The 17630-nt window shown below is 39.3% G+C and overlaps 1 protein-coding gene across 1 annotated transcript in view; it reads left to right on the top strand.

Moving 5' to 3' along the window:
- The window catches only part of ZNF41 (zinc finger protein 41), a 32858-nt gene that overhangs the window by 4200 nt on the left and 11028 nt on the right, over positions 1–17630 (top strand). The window contains exon 2 of the mRNA XM_036016314.1: positions 8200–8530. Within this exon, the coding sequence (XP_035872207.1) occupies positions 8459–8530 (72 nt within the window). The 5' untranslated portion in view covers positions 8200–8458. The remainder of the gene's footprint in view (positions 1–8199; positions 8531–17630) is intronic.

The raw sequence follows: 17630 nt of genomic DNA, 5'->3' as shown, positions 1-17630 counted from the left end.
TATGTTTTCATTTCTATTGGGAGTAGAATAGCTATATCATATGATATCTCTGATGCTTAACATTTTGAAGAACTGCCAAAATGGCTTTCACAATGGTTACACCATTTTACATCCCACCAGCAATGTATGAAGGTTCCAATTCGTCAAATCCTCACCAACACTTGTTATTGTCTGTCTTTTTGATTCTAGCCATCCCAGTGGTGTGTGAAGTGGTATTTCATTGTGGTGTTAATTTTTATTCCCTAATGACTACTGATGTTAAGCATCTTTTCATATCTGCAATCAACTGGATGTTTATGCTCCCCCATTCGTATGTAGAAATCCTGGGGTGAGGAGCTGGGTGAAAAAGATGAAGGGATTAAGCAAAAAAAAAAAAAAATCATAAACTTACTACTGTATCGTGATTACCAGAAGGAAAGTGGGATGGGGAGAGAGGTAGGAGAGGGTAAAGGGGGGATGAAGTATTAAAGAACTGTACACCTGAAACCTATGTAATTTTATTAACCAATGTTACCCCAATACATTAAATTTAAAAAGAAGGAAATCGTAATCGCCAATGTGACTGTATTAAGCAGTGAAGTTTTTGGGAAGTGATTAGGTCATGACTGTAGAGCCCTCATGAATGGGATTAGTGCCCTACAAAACAGACCCCAAAGAGCTCCCTTCCCCATTTTGTCATGTGAGGACACAGCAAGAAGATGGCCATCTATGAACCAGGAAGCAGGTTCTCATCAGACACCACACTTGTTGGCGCCTTGATGTTGAACTTCCCAGTCTCCAAAACTGTGAGAAATAAATGCTGTTTAAACCACCAGTGCATGGTAGTTTATTATAGCAGCCTGAATGAACTGAGGCAATGAGCTCATTGGCCATTTGTATAGCCTCTTTGGAGAAATATCTATTCAGATCTTTGGCCTGTTTTTGAAATCTTTACTGTGTTTTTTTTTCCCCATTACCATTTAGTCCCCTTATACAACCCTCCCCCAGCAATCACCACACGGTTGTCTATGTTCATGAGTCCTTTTCCATTTTTGTTCAATCCCTCCACCCCCTTACCCCCACCACTACCTGGGTTATTTGTCTTTGTATTATTGAATTGCAAGTGTTCTTTATATGTTTTGGATATATGTCCCTTTTCAGATAATATAATTTTTATACATTTTCCTCCATTTTGTGGATGTCTTTTCACTTTCTTAGTGATGACCTATGTAGCACAAAAGATTTTAATTGTGATGAAGTCCAATTTATCTATATATTTTTTCTTACTTGTTATAGACTTTTCTTCCCCCTATTGAATTGTATTGAAATTATTATCTAAAATCAATTTACTGTAAATGTAAGAGTTTATTACTGAGCTCTGGATTCTGTTTCATTCATCTATGTCTACCCTTATTCCAATATCACATTGTATTGGTTTGTGTAGCTTTCTATTAAGTTTTGAAATAGGAAAATGTGTGTCTTACAACTATGTTCTTATTCAACATTTTGGCTATTCAGGGTCCCTTGCATTTCCTTATGAGTTTTAGGATCAGCTTGTTACCCTCTGCAAAAATGCCAGCTGGGATTTTGATGTGGATTCTATTGAACCTATACATCATTTGGGAGAATATTGTCATCTTAATGATATTAAGTCTGATCTGGACTTGTTTTTAAGCATAATGTTTTCTGGTGATGTTTTGGTAGTCATTGTAATATTTAAATAGTTTTTACGTTCCTTTTTAATTTGTGTTTTTATTAAGAACGTCCTCTGAATTGTTTCAGGTGCTTTTTGATAGTCTCAATGGTGTCATTAACTTCACTTGATTGTTGTAATGAGTTGTACTGATATGTTTGTGGACTGATCTTTGCCTTCCTAGAATGATTCTATCTCCTCAAGGGTAATTTTCCTTCTGAATGGTCAGATTTCGGTAATATTTTACTAAAAATTTTGCCACATAAGAAAACTGCTTATAATTTTCTTGTTTTTATTTAACATGTTTTGGTATTAAGCTTATGCTAGTTTTTAAAAGAAATTCAGGAGTTTCTATCTTTTATATGTTACAACGGCATACTAATTATCTTTAAATTTGAGGTATAAACACATTTAGAACTGGTGCCTTTAAAATGGTAAATTTTAATTATTTTCTTTTCTCTGATTACTGGTCTTTACACATTTTTACTTTTGGGGGATTAATTTTGGTAGTTTATGTTTGCTAGGGATTTTATATTTTCATGAGCTGCACATAATGTTTAGTTAAGTTATTTTGATCACTTCCACATCTGTGGGAGTAACTCCTTTTTCCTTCCTAAAATTGTGTTAATGTGTGTATATGTGTAAATATATATATAAATAGCCCTGGCTTGTGTGGCTCAGTGGATTGGGTGCTGGCCTGTGAACCAGAGGGTCACTGGTTTGATTACCAGTCAGGGCACATACCTAGGTGGCAGGCCAGATCCCCAGTGGGGGGTGCATTGGGGGCAGCCACACACTGATATTTCTCTCCCTCTCTTTCTCTCTTCCTTCCCCCTCTCTAAAAAATAAATGAAAAAAATAAATATATAGTCTTCTCTTACCTCTATCAGGTTTGTCATCAATATCTTCATTTTCTAATTTCTTATGTTTAACACTTAGTTCATTGACCTGTGGTTTTTCTTTTTAAATATTAAAAACACTGTGGGCCAAAATATCCTTTAAATATAGCATTAGCTATGTCTCAAAATTTGGTGTGAAGTATGTAATTTTATTACTGAATTCACCTTCCATCTTAGCATGTTTAGAGAATATTTTTTCCTGCTCTATTGAGATATAAATAACATATAATATTATGTAAGTTTAAGATGTACAATATTTTGATTTGATTCATTTATATATTTCAAAATGATTACCACTATAGTATTAGCTAAAACCTCCATTGTGTCACATAATTTGTGTGTTGTGTGTGTATAAGTGTGGTGAGAACATTTATGATCTACTCACTTACTTTCAAGCATAGAACTTAGTTTTATTAGCTATAATCACCATGCTGTAGAATAGATCTCCAGAACTTCTTATAACTGGAAATTTGTACCCTTTGACCCACATCTCTTCATTTTCCTCACACCCTGCCCCTGCTAAATTGCAAGCTGGTTTTGGTATTTAGTTATCTTTTTATTATATATTTCTTTAAAATGTTTATTTATTTCTAGAGAGGAAGGGAGGGAGAAGGAGAGGGAGGGAAACATCGATGTGTGAGAGATACATCCATCAGTTGCCTCTACCACACCCCCATCTGAGGACCTGGCCCACAACCCAGGCATGTGCCCTAACCTGGAATTGAACCATTGAACCTTTGGTTCACAGGCTGGCACTCAGTCAGTAGCTTGTCTTTTCATTTTCTTCATCCTTTCCATTCTCTGGTCTTTTTCAGGGCAAGTCTTCAATGTTTGACAAGGTCCAATTTATCAATGTTTCTTATTATGGATTATGCTCTTGATGTCTTGTCCAAAAACTTTATGATCTCCAATTCTGGAACACCAAATGAAAGTATAGCAATTCAATTCTGACTTTAACATCACATCCAACAAGTTAAAGGGCTCAGTCCCACAAGACTGCCCCCACTTCAGACACCAGTCACAAGCTCTGGGCCACACATACTTCTGATTTACTGGCTATAAGTTATTGGTTCCCATGACCCCTTTATCAGGTCCATTAACTTGCTAGAATAGCTCACAGAACTCAGGAAAACACTTATGTTTATCAGTTTATTATAAAGGATACAATTCAAGAACAGCCAGATGAAAGAGATGCATAGGGCAAGGTATGAGGGGAGAGGTACAGAGCATCCATGCACTTTCTCGGCATGCTTCCCTCACAGCAACTCTAGCAAGTCTATGTGTTCAACCTGGAAGCTTTCTGAACCTTAGTGTTTAGGAATTTTTATGAAGATTTTTTAATGTGGAAGTTCCATTATGTAGGCATGATTGATTAAATCCTTGGCCATTGGTGATTAAACTCAATCTGTAGTCCTTCTCCCTCCCAAAGAGGAAGGTGGGGGCATGGGAAAGGGAGAAAGGAAGCTGAAAGTTGCAACCCTCTAATCCAACCCTCTAATTACAGGATTGGTTCTTTGGCAACCAGCCCCCATCCCTGAAATTATCCAGGGGCTCCCTAAGAGTTATTTTATCAGCATAAACTCAGACAAGGTAGAAAGGGGCTTGTGAGGAATAACAAACTGACAAGTGCTCTTATCACTCAGGAAATCCCAGGGATTATAGGAGATGTGTGCCAGGAACCAGGGACAAAAACTAAATCTATATTTCTTATTATACTACACTCTGTCTAGCCCTGGATCCTGAAGGTTTTCTTCCATGTTTTTTCTCTAAAAATAGTTTTACACTTTACATTTAAGTCTGTGATCCATTTTGAGTTCATTTTTGTGTAAAGGAGTGAGATTTAGGTTGAGGTTCTTTTTTAAAACTTATGTTTTATTAAATATAGTTGACACACAATGTTTTTACTTTTAGTACAATATAATGATTCATCATTTATATACCTTATAGTGTGATCACCACAATAAGTCTAGTACCCATTTGTCACCATACAAAATTATTACAATAGGCTCTGTCTGGTGTAGTTCATCGGATTGAGTGCAGGCTCCAAACCAAAGGGTCGTTGGTTCAATTTCCAGTCAAGGCACATGCCGGAGTTGCAGGCCAGGTCTCCAGTGAGGGCCATGTGAAAGGCAACCACACATTAATGTTGCTCTCCTCTCTCCCTCCCCTCCCCTCTCTCTAAAAATAAACAAATAAAATCTTAAAAAAACAAAATTATTGCAATATTATTGACTATTTTCCCATATATATTATATTTCCATTACTTATTTATTTCATAGCTGGAAGTTTGTACCTCTTATTTCCCTTCACTTTTTCATTCCAACCCCCAGGTTGAAGTTCTTTTTGCCTATGAACGTACAGTTGTTCCAGCATCATTGAATTGTTTTGCACCTTTGTCAAAAACCAGTTGGACATACTTATGTGGGGCTATTTCTGGATCCTCTATTCTATTACATTGATCTATGTGTCTATCCCTCCACCAAAACCAGTCTTGATTACTGTACCTATGCAGTCAACTTTAATATTGATTAGAGTGATTCTCTCACTTTATTCTTCTTCATCTAGACTGGTTTAGCTATTCTAGAGGCTGTGCTTTTCTATATAAATTTTAGAATATGCTTGTCTGTGGATGTTGAACATATTCTTATGTGCTTTTTGCCCTTCTATACCCTCTTGTGTGAAATGCCTATTTATGTCTTTAGCTCATTTTCTAATCAGACTGTTTGCTTCTTCAATGTGAGTTTTGAGACTGTATAATTTTTTATATATTGCTGAATTATATTTGCTAATATTTTGTTAAGAATTTTTGCATCTGCATTCACGAGTGATGTTGGTCTCTAGTTTTCTTTCTTTCTTTCTGGTGCTATTTTTGTCTAGTTTTGGTATCAGACTTCATGGAATGAGTTAGAAAGAATATCCTCTTCATTTCACTCAGTAGGTTTTCCTAGGATATGAAAAAATTTCCACTTAGGAATAGCAATAATCTTATTTATTCCAAATGCTCAATTACATTATTTTTTTACTCAGATATAACTGTATATTAACTGCAAGGATTATTTCTCAAAACTGCTTTCCTCTGAATTTGAGATTTCTGCAACTGTTACCGAATAGCAAGTGGGGTCCTGCTGCCTACTACCACCGTCTAGGCAAGATTCCAGAGGCAAAGGTTTGGTGATAAAGGAAAGGAATCTTTATTCCAGGGGTGTCCAATCTGTGCCAGGATGGCTGTGAATGTGGCCCAACACAAAATCATAAATTTACTTAAAATGTCATGAGCTTTTTTTGTGATTATGTGTCACAATGTATTTAATGTGTGTCCCAAGACAACTCTTTCCAGTGTGAAGTGGAGATGCCAAAAGGTTGGACACCCCTGCAAAGCCATCGCTTTAGCCTATCAAGTCACAGGTTTAATCATTTAAACCTATCAATTAAGGCTAAACTCTAACACCAGGGTTCTCCTAGCATTCTCCCTGTTTTTGGTTATCTTATCTCTACAGGGTTAGTTCACAAACTAAAACAACATAATACACAAAAGCTACACAACATTGGAAGAATGGCAGGCTTCTGCCTCAGAGCCTGTTACTTCTAGAACAAACAAAGAATAACCCTGCCACCCTCTGCCAGGCCAGCCTGATCCTAGGCTGTGCCCAGAGTTCCTTACTATCCAAAATACCATCTGTTGGAAAATGCCAGTAGCTGCAGCACAATGCTTGAGGAAGAAAAGCCCGAGAGCCAGAGAACCAGTGCCACCCCATCCCCCAGAGCCCAAGACCGCTTCTTTTATTTCAAATGTTCTCACCCATAATTCCATGTGCTCTGGAGTCATTCAGCTTCTCAGCCAGTCCTGTTCTAGGCTACTTACTATTCCTTGGGCATCTTCCTCCTATGACTCCCAAGTGATCTGATCAGATTTCTCTGTATCATAACTATTTCATTTATAATTATTTAGACTATTCCCCTGAGTATTTTCCTGAGATAGGAATATTAGCATATTATGCTCTAAATTCTTTTATCTCTAAAATTGTCTGTCTTTTGCTCTGACAGAAAAATGGTTTTGAGCAAGGGCGGGTTTTAAATTCTGGGATCTCAGTCACTTTCAATAATATGTTTTCTTCTATACAGCTTCTATTGTTGCAAATAAGGAGTCTAGTGCCATTGTGATTCCTTCCCATTGTAAAGAACATATTGTTTCTGCCTGGAAGTGTTTAAGTTTTCTTTTCATCCTTTAAATTCAATGCCAAATCCTTTTTGGAGTTGATTGGGTTGCTCTGGGAGTCAAGGGAATGAGGTATTTCAGTGAGGGAGGATCAATGATTTAGGGTCCAATAGGATTAGATAATTCAGTGTCATTCTTGTTGGGGTAGTGAGTGACAGTCTTGTGGAAACCTTTAAGGAAAATAATTGAGACATCTGTGGATAAGTGATTGAAACCTCTGTGGAAATTCTTGAAGTTTAATAAGAGCTGGAGATCTAAGTATCTGAAGTCATTAATTGGTCCATGAGAGTTATTGATTGGGACTGAGGTGGTGAATAATTGACTCACCTGGGATTACCAGTCTTTGGAAGTCAGTTTGCAGGGACCTGTAGGAGTCATTGATTAGGACATGTGGACATCAGTAATTGAAGGATATTTGATAGTTGATATTTGATGGGCCAGAAGGTCTATTACTGAGGATTTTATGGGAGTCACTGATTCTATATATTGGCTATGAGTTATAGGCAGTCAGGTTTGGTCCCCAAGGGGCCTTAAGAAGATCCATGGTTGATTTTCTATTGAGGGTACATTGTCTATGTTGGTGATTATTTGAGGGGCCTATGGAAACCAGTTGATGTCACCTTTGTGACATTGTTTTGTCAGACAGTGTCAGTTAATGATTTAGGGACCTGTGCAGACATGTTGGTTTTCAGGGCCCAAATGGGAATTGGGGGAGGCGGCAGGTAATAAGTTTATACTTTCATCTTTGGCATAAGAAGGTGGGCTCTATAAGTTGCTCAGAATGTACATTAAATTATACAGAAGGTTGGTTTATATACAGTGACATGGTCATCCCTCAGCCAAAATATTCTGAAAGCAGCAGCAAACAGAAATAATAATTGTTGTGACTCTGCCTTGTATAAAATACCATACAGCACAGTAGTTAAGAAAATGCACTTTGGAGTCAAGCATACCTGGGTTTGAGTCTTTGTCCTTCCCCCTAATCTGAGTGATCTTGGGGCAAAGTTCTTAAGATTTCCAAATGGCTGTATCTAATGCTGAATAGGAATAATGATGATGATGATGATGATGATGATGATGATGATGATGATTCACAGAATGAGTATGAAAATTAAATTAAGTACCTAAAAATATATGCCTGGAACATTATAATAACAATATTTAATATTAATAGAGTATGTTCCAGGTGCCAAGTGGGAGTAAATACTTTAGAAGCATCACTTCATTTAACCCTAACAATCATGAGACAGGTATTTTTACCCTGTTTTAAGTTACAAAAAAAAATTCAGGCAAAAGTGACTTTCCCCAAAGCTGGATTTCAAATTCTCATTTGTTTTACAACAAATCTCATGAGTTTTCCCCATATTTGATGCTAATACTTGTTTGTTTTACTGGACTTTTCTCTTCCACAGTATCCAGCACAGTAAGCCATCTCTTGGTGCCCCCAGGAAGCATTTCTGGGGTGAATGTGGAATGACTGACCATGTGGACACTGTCCAGATTTCTTGGAATCTCTGTGGAGTCCCAGGACCAGACCTCATAGTGAAGGCTGCAGGATCTCCTTCTAACCCCAGCAGCTCTGGCTGAGTCCACAGATGCCCTCCTGACTTCAAGCTCCTGGTAGGAGCTGAGTTGTCAGCAAGAGCCCCAGGGCTGAGGCTCAGCAGGAACATGCCAACCAACCAGAATTCTCCCCCATGGACCACGGCCCTGGCTGCAGAGGGACATGGCAGGTTGAGTGAGGTAAGAAGGGAGATGTCTCCAGGGCAGGAATTCATTCAGTAAGGAGATAGTCTCAACCTATCATGGGGCCTCAGAGAAGGGGCAGGTGGGTCACCTGGCAGCATATTTCAGATTCACTGACCCCGAGACAGATCACTATCTTCCTGCTGAGAGTGAGTACCACATGGCTCATGTCCTGCATCTGGAGTCCTGTGTGTTTCAGTGGAAAATGTGATATGGCTGATGGAGGAAAGGTGGGACAGGAGGGTCAGCATGACACCTGGAGGAGAGGGCCAGCTCCCTTGCAGGTTGCATGCATGTATGTGTGGGGATGGTCGCTGGCTGTAACCAGGGATATGTTACATCCTGGACCCCAGCATAGGCCCTTTACTCTCCAATGGCTCTTTGCAGATGCATAGCCAATCCTCGCTGGAGCATTCTTTCCCCCATGGTCTCTGGGGATTTGCTGATTTCTCCTCTATCATGATCTAAGATAGAAAAATCCCTCTTCTTTGGAACTTAGAGGATTGTGGGATAGTGGGGCGACCACAGTCTTTAGGGCCTTTCTAGTTCTTCCTCCTTTCTAAGGTAAACAAAATAGCCTGAGAATGGACATGAGTTTCCCTGGTGGCTCAAATTGTAAATGATAGTACTGGACTGCAACCCAGTCTCCTGAAGATGTCCTCTGCTCTTGCCACATTGCAGCCCAGACCAAGTATCCCACTAAAAGCTCCCCTGGAGAGGCTGTAAACAGAGGAAAATGATGAGAGAGCCAGACTCTACCAGACAGCTCCCTCCTACAGATCTTCTTATGGATGCTGTCACCTATGGAACAGGCTCATTGTCACAGGGGCTCTTGGTCATCGGGTCATTAGGATAATATTGAACTTCTTAAAAAAGATTTTATTTATTCATTTTTAGAGAGAGGGGAAGAGAAGGAGAAAGAGAGGGAGAGAAACATAAATGTATGGTTGTCTCTTGTGCACCCCACACCGGGGACCTGGCCCACAACCCAGGCATATGCCCCAACTGGAAATTGAACTAGCAACCCCCTGGTTTGAAGCCCACACTCAATCCACTGAGCTACACCAGTCAGGATGGATAATATTAAACTTTAAAAATTTATTTTATTTTTTATTATTTCATAATTTTACTATTTCACAATAAAATGTTAGAATACGCAAGTAAGCAAATAAAAGAGAATAAAACATTATTCGTAATTCCAGCATTACCCAAAATGAACTAGTGTTAACATTTAGCTATATTTTCTTTCAGTTGTTGTTTTTTATTTGTATGTGTATCAGTGCATGTATAGGGGTATAGTTTGGGGCTGTGAGTGTACATATATACCGTATACATATATATTATATAGCTCAAGTTTGAAAATGGAACCATAGTATTTGGTGCCTCCTTTTTAACTTGGCAGTTTAACATAATTTTCTAGGCAATAAATATTTTTCTTCATATACACATGATGCATAGCATTATGTCTTCTGGATAAGCTATAATTAATTTAACCAATCTATTATATGTACATTTAAAGTGTTTCAGGTTTTCTGTTGTGATTAAAACTGCTGTGTTGAAATTCCTACACTTAAATCTTTTTGCCCAAGTCACTGAAATTATATTTTGAGTCAAAGCTATAATGTCATTGAGTGTTAAACAAATCACTTCTACCCAGTGGACAATCACCCTTGGCTAGGCTCTGCTCCATCATGGAGTCAGTTACAGAGCCACAGATTGGGGCTACAACAATGTGGTCCTCCCCAGTCCTTCTGGACATGGCCTCTTGCCCAGCTGATGTGAGGGAAACTCTAGGTGAATGATTCTGGGCTCTGCAAGGCACATTTTTCCATTCATATCTTCCTTCCCAACCACAGATCTCTGCACCTTTTCAAGAAAAGATAGAAATTAGTCCTGGCTGGTGTGGCTCAGTGGATTGAGTGCCGGCCTGCAAAACAAAAGGTCACCAGTTCAATTCCCTGTCAGGGCACATGCCTGGATTGCAGGCCAGGCCCCCAGTAGGGGGCATATGAGAGGTAACCACACATTGATGTTTCTCTTCCTCTCTTTCTCCCTCCCTTCCCCTTTCTCTAAAAATAAATAAATAAAATCTTTAAAGAAAAAAGAAATTATCAAGACCCTAGTGAATAGTATTTATTCAGTTATTATGTGTCAGGATCTTGTTTTTTTCATTAGATATCAGGGAGCAGGGAATGGGCACATATACCAAGGAACCAATAAAAATGTCCCCAGGAACGGGGAATAGCTGGTTGGATCAAGAAATAGTGGCTGAAACTAGAAAATAAGCAGAAGGGGTCAGTAAAAGAAAGGGGTGAGGGATAGCCACAGGGAACAGCTAGAGGGACCAGGGTACACTTACTGGAGATGAAGGATAGCCAAGGGACCTTGAGGACAGGTAGGAGTGCAATAGAGGAGACAGAAGAAATGGGAAACATAAGTCAGAGGTCAGGGAGCAGCAGAGAGACCAAGAAAGAGTTGTCAGAAGTGGTGATAGTGGTGTGCAAGGGAGAACAAGAGGGTCCAATAACAATTAGGGATCTCAACATAGGAGGAGAGACCAGGAGATGAAGGAACTGAATAGCAGCCAGAGGGAGCTGGGACCATACAGAGGGATGAAGAAGCAGAAGACTCATTTAAATAGAAAAAGCAAAAAGGTTCAGTGTGCTGGGTAAGAGCCTTCAGGATAAGCAACTTTGTGTGGTACCAGGGTGTAGAGGAAAATCTGGGGAGATGGGAAATGCAGAGACACCGGGGAACAAGAAATGGAAAGATGAATCTTGGAGCCAGTAGCTGCCAAAGGAAGCATGGACCAGCTGTTGAGGCTGTAGAACAGGTAGAGGAGCAGGGAAGGAAATGACCCATGGGACAGTTGGAGAGGCAGAGAAGGACTTAGAAGGCTGAGGAATAGCTGAAGGCACTAGGGGCCATATGGAACACAGAGCAGCTTCTGAGGTCTAAGACCAGCCAGAGGGAACAGCAAAGGTATGCTGGGTGTCCACCAGAGGTCCCAGACTAACTAGAAGCCTAGGGAATGGGAGACATGACCATTAAAACTGTCTTGTGTGTGATAACAACCTGACTGACTAGACAACTGATAGAAGGACCAGAGAACACACAGAAGGCATAGTATTTGTTCTTGAAGCTAGTTAGCAACCAAAGGCCCCAGGTACCAGGCACTGAAGCTAAGGACAGTAGAATTCAGAAAGAGGCTGGGAATCAATCAGATGTCCCCAGGATAGGGTGACAGGGGTGTCCTGGGATGGGAGACTTCCAGTGCTAAAATAGGGAAAGTCCTGGGCAAACTGGGACTGTCTGTCACCCTGCCCAAGAAATAGATTACCCAGCCAATAGTCAGACATAATGTAAGTGATGCAGCAGAAAAAAGTACAGAATCCAGCCATGGCACAGGCCACACAGAAATAGTATAATTTCATGGTCAAGAGCCTAGGAGCCAATTGACCCACACTCCACGAAGTGTGGCCCATGGACCAGAAATAGCAGCATCAGTTGAGAATGAATTAGCAATGTATTTAAGAACTGCTGAAGAAGCAAAAAAGAATGTAGACTAAAGAACAGTCAGGGGACTCAAATGGCAGTTAGTCTGTGTCTAGTAGAAGAAGTGAGAAAAGCTCATCAGGACCAGAGAACAGGCAAGTGGACCCAATCTAAAGATGGTAGAGGAGTAAGTGGAAATTACACTAACCTCCTCCCAGGACCAATCTGGAATTACAACTATGGTACTTCATTTTGCCATGTTTAATATGCACCCACATTTTGTGCACATTATACACAGGATTATTATATCTGTGGTATGTAATTGTTGTACCCATGTATAGTGCACATCCTTATTTTTCCCTCAAAATTTTGGGCAAAACAGTGAACATTATACATGGCAAAATATAGTAAATTGTAGAGAAATCATTTGGAATAAACAACTGAACAGTAGCTGGAGAGAAGCCTTATTTTATACCTATGAACAGACAGAATAAATCACTTCACCACAACGTGACTGGTATGGAGTGTGGAGGAGACGCAAGAGGGCTTTCTGGGCTCTCATGGGTGGCAGCTGAAGTGCCAGAGGGAAATTTTAGTGGCTGAGGGGTTCCCTTTGAGAAGTGTGGGGTCTAAGCCCCAAGATAGGCTCCCTAGCCTACACACCAGAGTTGGAAAGGAACCCAGATAACATCCAGCTGTGAAAAGTGGCAGGGTTTCTGTTGTCCAGGGAGAGATGGTTAGAGACACAGAGAACCTCTTAAATGACCAACCCCTCTCCCCTGCCAAATTTGTTTGTAGCCACTTATTCTGGGCTCCGGCAAAGGGAGGGCAAAGTAGACTGAAGACACTTGAGGAGTCTGGGGATGGTGGCTTTGGGAAGAAAATGGAGGGAGCAACCACCAGGATCCCTGTTCTGAGTCACCCCCATACTGCAGGAGCCATCTTGCTCAGGCAGAGCAGTTCCCTCCAAGTGGCATCAGCCTGAGGGGGAAGCAATAGCCCCGTCTACAGGAATTACTCTGGCCTACCCTGTGTGCTTAAGCCTGACAGCTGATTATAGACTGACTAGATTAATAACTGAAGAAAACAGCCACAAATTGTGGGTCACTGGTAGTCTTGAACAGGTTGCCTAGGGCCAGACTGGGACACCATCTGACAACACCAGGGGCAGATCCAGAAAGAGAGGATGGGGTAAACACTAGATTCTACTGAGATGAATTCCACTGCAGTCTTCATGACTTGCATTATTTTCTCTCCTGCATAGATTTTTAATATTCATTTCTTGTCCTTCAAATCTGTGCCTATTAGGTTACTAGTTTTTGTTATAGTTTATTTCAAATCTCATATTTTGCTCCTCTGTTATTTTTGTTTTAAATTTTATTTTCTCTTTTGCTATGACTTATTTCCATTCCATACTCTTACTACTTCTACCCACTCCAGCCTCTCAAAACCATTTTTCTTATCATTATTCTGCCATCTGCCACCTTGCTCACCTCTGTCCTCCAGCCACCACCTTGCTGTGAGTCTTCTCTGCCCTGGCTACCCATCTCCACCCCTCCTACCAGTCTGAATGAATGTTTCTTCTTTAACTCCTTGGTTTTTGGACTTCCATACAGTTCAATTTTCAGGCAGTTTTTATTATTTTTTGTTTTTAAATTTGTTGTTGTCCTTCTTTTGATTGTGTGAACAGTTTCTTAGCCTTTCCTTGACTTTCATAACACTGACAGTTTTGAAGAATGTCTCTCAATTTCAGTTTGTTTCTTGCTTCTGCATAATTAGACTTGTGTTATTCATTTTTGTCAGGAACATCACAGAAATGATGTTCTGGCCTTCTCAGTGCCTCATGTCAGAAGGCACTTAATATCAATTTATCTCTTATTGATATTAACTTTGATCACCTGGCTAAGATGCTATCTGCCAGGTACTATGAAGTTACCATCTTTCCCTTTGTAATTAATAACTATTTTGTTGGGAGATCCTTTTAGACTATGTAAATATCCTATTTCTCATAATTTTGTCCACTGGATTTAACATCCACTGATGATTTTTGCCTGCAACAATTAGTAGTTGCTGTTTCCCTATGGTGTATGGGAAACATTCCTTACTTTGATACTGAAAGGACAGTGTCCCAGGCACAGTGAGCACACTTTGATTTGCCATTTGTCACTAATAGGCACTAGAGCTGCTTGTTCCTATAAGTGGAGAAATGACTGACTACAGGATTGGAACAGGGAGTGTACAAAATTATCCAGAGGAATCAGTGCTGGAGAGTAATGAGGTGCTCAAAAGATGGGGGCATGTCAAAAGCACAGAGGAGTCAGGTTGAAGGAGTTCTCTGGACAAATCTGGGACAATTTGAGTAGCAATATAAATTATGATAGTAATAGAGTATAACCTGCTGAGTAAAGTAGGAAATCACTAGTCCATGTGATAGGTAGGTAGGTAGGTGGACAGATAGATAAGAAAGAAGTAAATTCTTCTTTTAATAGCATCCTGATCTTTTATGGTGTGTCCACTAACTTCTCCAATCTTTCTGAAGATAATATTGTTAATTTGTTACAAACTTTTTATTTTGAAATAATTGTAAATTTATAGAAAGTTGCAAAGATGGTACAGAAAAGTCCTATGTAACACTTTGCCCAGTTTCCCCCAGTGGTTACATCCTGCATCACTAGAGTCCAGTATGGCAAACAGGAAACTGACATTGATACAGTGTGTGTAGTTCGCTGCCATTTTATACACATGTAGATTCCTGTACAATAATCCAGATACAGAACTATTCCATCAGCACATAGGTCTACTGGTGTGTTGACATTTTATCAGTTACAGTGAAATATAGAAAACTTACCTGCCTTTAAGTCCCTTTACCCTCACAGTTTATAATAAAATTGTCTTAAATATTTCCTCTACATACATGGAGATCCACATCAAACAATGTTAGACTTTTTGCTCTAAACTTCAAATATAATTTAGAACACTCAAGAGCAGAAGGAAAGCCTGTTGTATTTATCCATATATTTGTTCTTTCCATTTTTTCTTTCTGATGTTCCAAGAGTCCTTTTATCATCTCCTTTCTGCTTAGAGAGCTTCCTTTAGCCTTTCTTTTAGGGTAGGTCTACTGGCAACACATTTTCTTAGTCTTCATTCATCGGGGAATGTCTTGATTTCCCCTTCATTTCTTCTTTTTTCTCTTTTAAAATTTGTATTGATATTTTAGGGGGGAAGAGAGAGAAGGTGGAGCATTGATTTTGTTGTTCTACCCACTCATGCATTCATTGGTTGCTTCTTGTATGTGCCCTGACCAGGGATTGAACCCACAACCTATATATCAGGACAACACTCCAACCAACTGAGCCACCCAGCCAGGGCCATTTATTCTTTTAATAAAAGCTTTACTGAGCCCTGGCTCGTGTGGCTCAGTGGACTGAGCACTGGCCTGTGAACCAAAGGGTCACTAGTTGGATTCCCAGTCAGGGCACATGCCTGTGTTGTGGGCCAGGTCCCTAGTAGGGGGTGTGTGAGAGGCAACCACACATTGATGTTTTTCTCCTTCACTTCCTCCTTCCCTTCCCCTCTCTCTAAAAATAAATAAATTAATTAATTAAAAATAAAATAAAATGAGCCTTATTGAGATATAATTCACATGCCATACAATTTACCCAAAGTATGCAGTTCAATGTGTTTTTTGTATATTTATAAATATGTGTAACCATTACTACAGTTTTAGAGCATTTCCATCACCTCAAAAAGAAACCCTATACATACCCTTAGCAATCACTCCCCTTCCTTGTTTCCCTACTCCTTACCTCTCCCAACTCTATGAAACCACTACTTTTTGTCTCTATAGACTTCACTATTCTAGACATTTTGTATGAATTGATCTTTGTGTATGGATTCTTTCACTCAACATAATGTTTCAGTGTTCATTCATGTTGTAGCATGTATCAGTATTTCATTCCCTTTTATGACTGTATAATATTCCATGGTACAGATATACCACCTTGTGTTTACCCATTTGTCAGCCAATGTACATTTGGATTGTTTCCACCTTTTGGATATATAAGCAATACTGCTATAAACATTTGTGTACAAGTTTTTATGTGGACATATATTTTCATTTATCTTGAGTAGAATTGCTAGACCAAATGATAACTTGTATTTAATCATTTGAGGAACTACCAAACTGTTTTTGAAAGCAGGTCTACCATTTTACATCCCACCAGCAATGTGTGAAGGTTCCAATTTCTCCACATCTTTGTCAGCACATGCTATTATCTGTCTTTTTAACTCTAGTTATCCTAGTAGATGTGAGGTGGAATCTCAATGTAGCTTTGATTTGTATTTTCCTGATAATCAATGATGTCAAGCATCTATTCATGTATTTGTTAACTATTACCTCTTTATTTCCGAAGTGTAATTTTGCTAGACACAGAATTCAGGGTTGACAGTTCTTTTCTTTCACACTTGAAAAATATTGTGCCACTTCCTTCTCACCTCCATGGTTTTGATGAGCAATTCTCTGTTACTTTGTTTTTCCCCCTGTAGGTAAGGTGTCATTCTCTCTTGCTGATTTTAAGACTGTTTTCTGAATTTAGATTTCTGAAGTTTGATTATAGTGTGTCTCTGTGTAGCTTTTTGGTTTATTCTTCTGGGGTTTGCTCAGCTTCTGGACTCTCTAAGTTAATATCACTTGTCAAATTTGAGAAATTTTAAGCCATAATTTCTTCAAATACTTTTTCAACCCCACACTCCTTCTCCTCTCCCTCTGAGACTCCAATGACATCAATGCCAGATCTTTTGTTATAGTCTCATAGGTCCCTGAGACTGCTCATTTTTTCCCCAGTTTTCTTTCAGTTATTCAAATTGGATCATTTGTAGTTTTCTATTGTCAAAATGTCTGATTATTTTCCTTTGTCCTTTTTATTCTGCTTTTGAGCTATTGAGCTTGTCCACTGAGTTTTAAATTTTTGGTTATTATATTTTTTCAGTTCTAAAATTTCCATTCAGTTCTTTTTTATATCTTCTATTTCTTTGCTAAGACATTCTATTTTTGCATTATAATGGCTACTTTAAAAATCTTGTCAGATAATTCTAACATCTGTATCATTTTGGTATTGGTGTCTATTGTCTCTTCTCATTAAAGTTGGGATTTTCTTGCTTCTTCATATGATATCTGATTTTTAATTATGTCATGGATATCTTGGGAAGTATGAGACTCTGGATATTATTTAAATCTTGTGTTTAGCAGGCCTCTGCTGACTCCATCTGCTAGAAAAGGAGAATCTCCTTCTTACTGCCAGATGGAGGCAGAAGTTCAGGCATCTCAGAGGGGAATGAGCACCTTGTTGCTGCTGGGTTGGGATGGAAATCAAAGATCTTCACTTAGCCTAAACTGACACTATGGAGGAGGGGCCTCATTACCCCCAGGAAAGGATGAAATTCTAAGCTCCTTACTCAGCTATTGCTGATGGGAATGGTGATAGGGGCCACACTTTTCCTGTGATGCTTGGCTGGAATGGGGCAATTATTATCAAAAACTTTCTTGTTGCATTGCCCCATTTCCTGGTCCTTTTGCTAGAGAGAGCAGGCTTTGGAGGGGCAG

This window comes from Phyllostomus discolor, chromosome X (genome assembly GCF_004126475.2).
Source record: "Phyllostomus discolor isolate MPI-MPIP mPhyDis1 chromosome X, mPhyDis1.pri.v3, whole genome shotgun sequence".
In the NCBI taxonomy this organism is placed as follows: domain Eukaryota; kingdom Metazoa; phylum Chordata; class Mammalia; order Chiroptera; family Phyllostomidae; genus Phyllostomus; species Phyllostomus discolor.
Note: the sequence above shows the minus strand (reverse complement) of the source record. Positions and strands in the feature narration are given on the sequence as shown.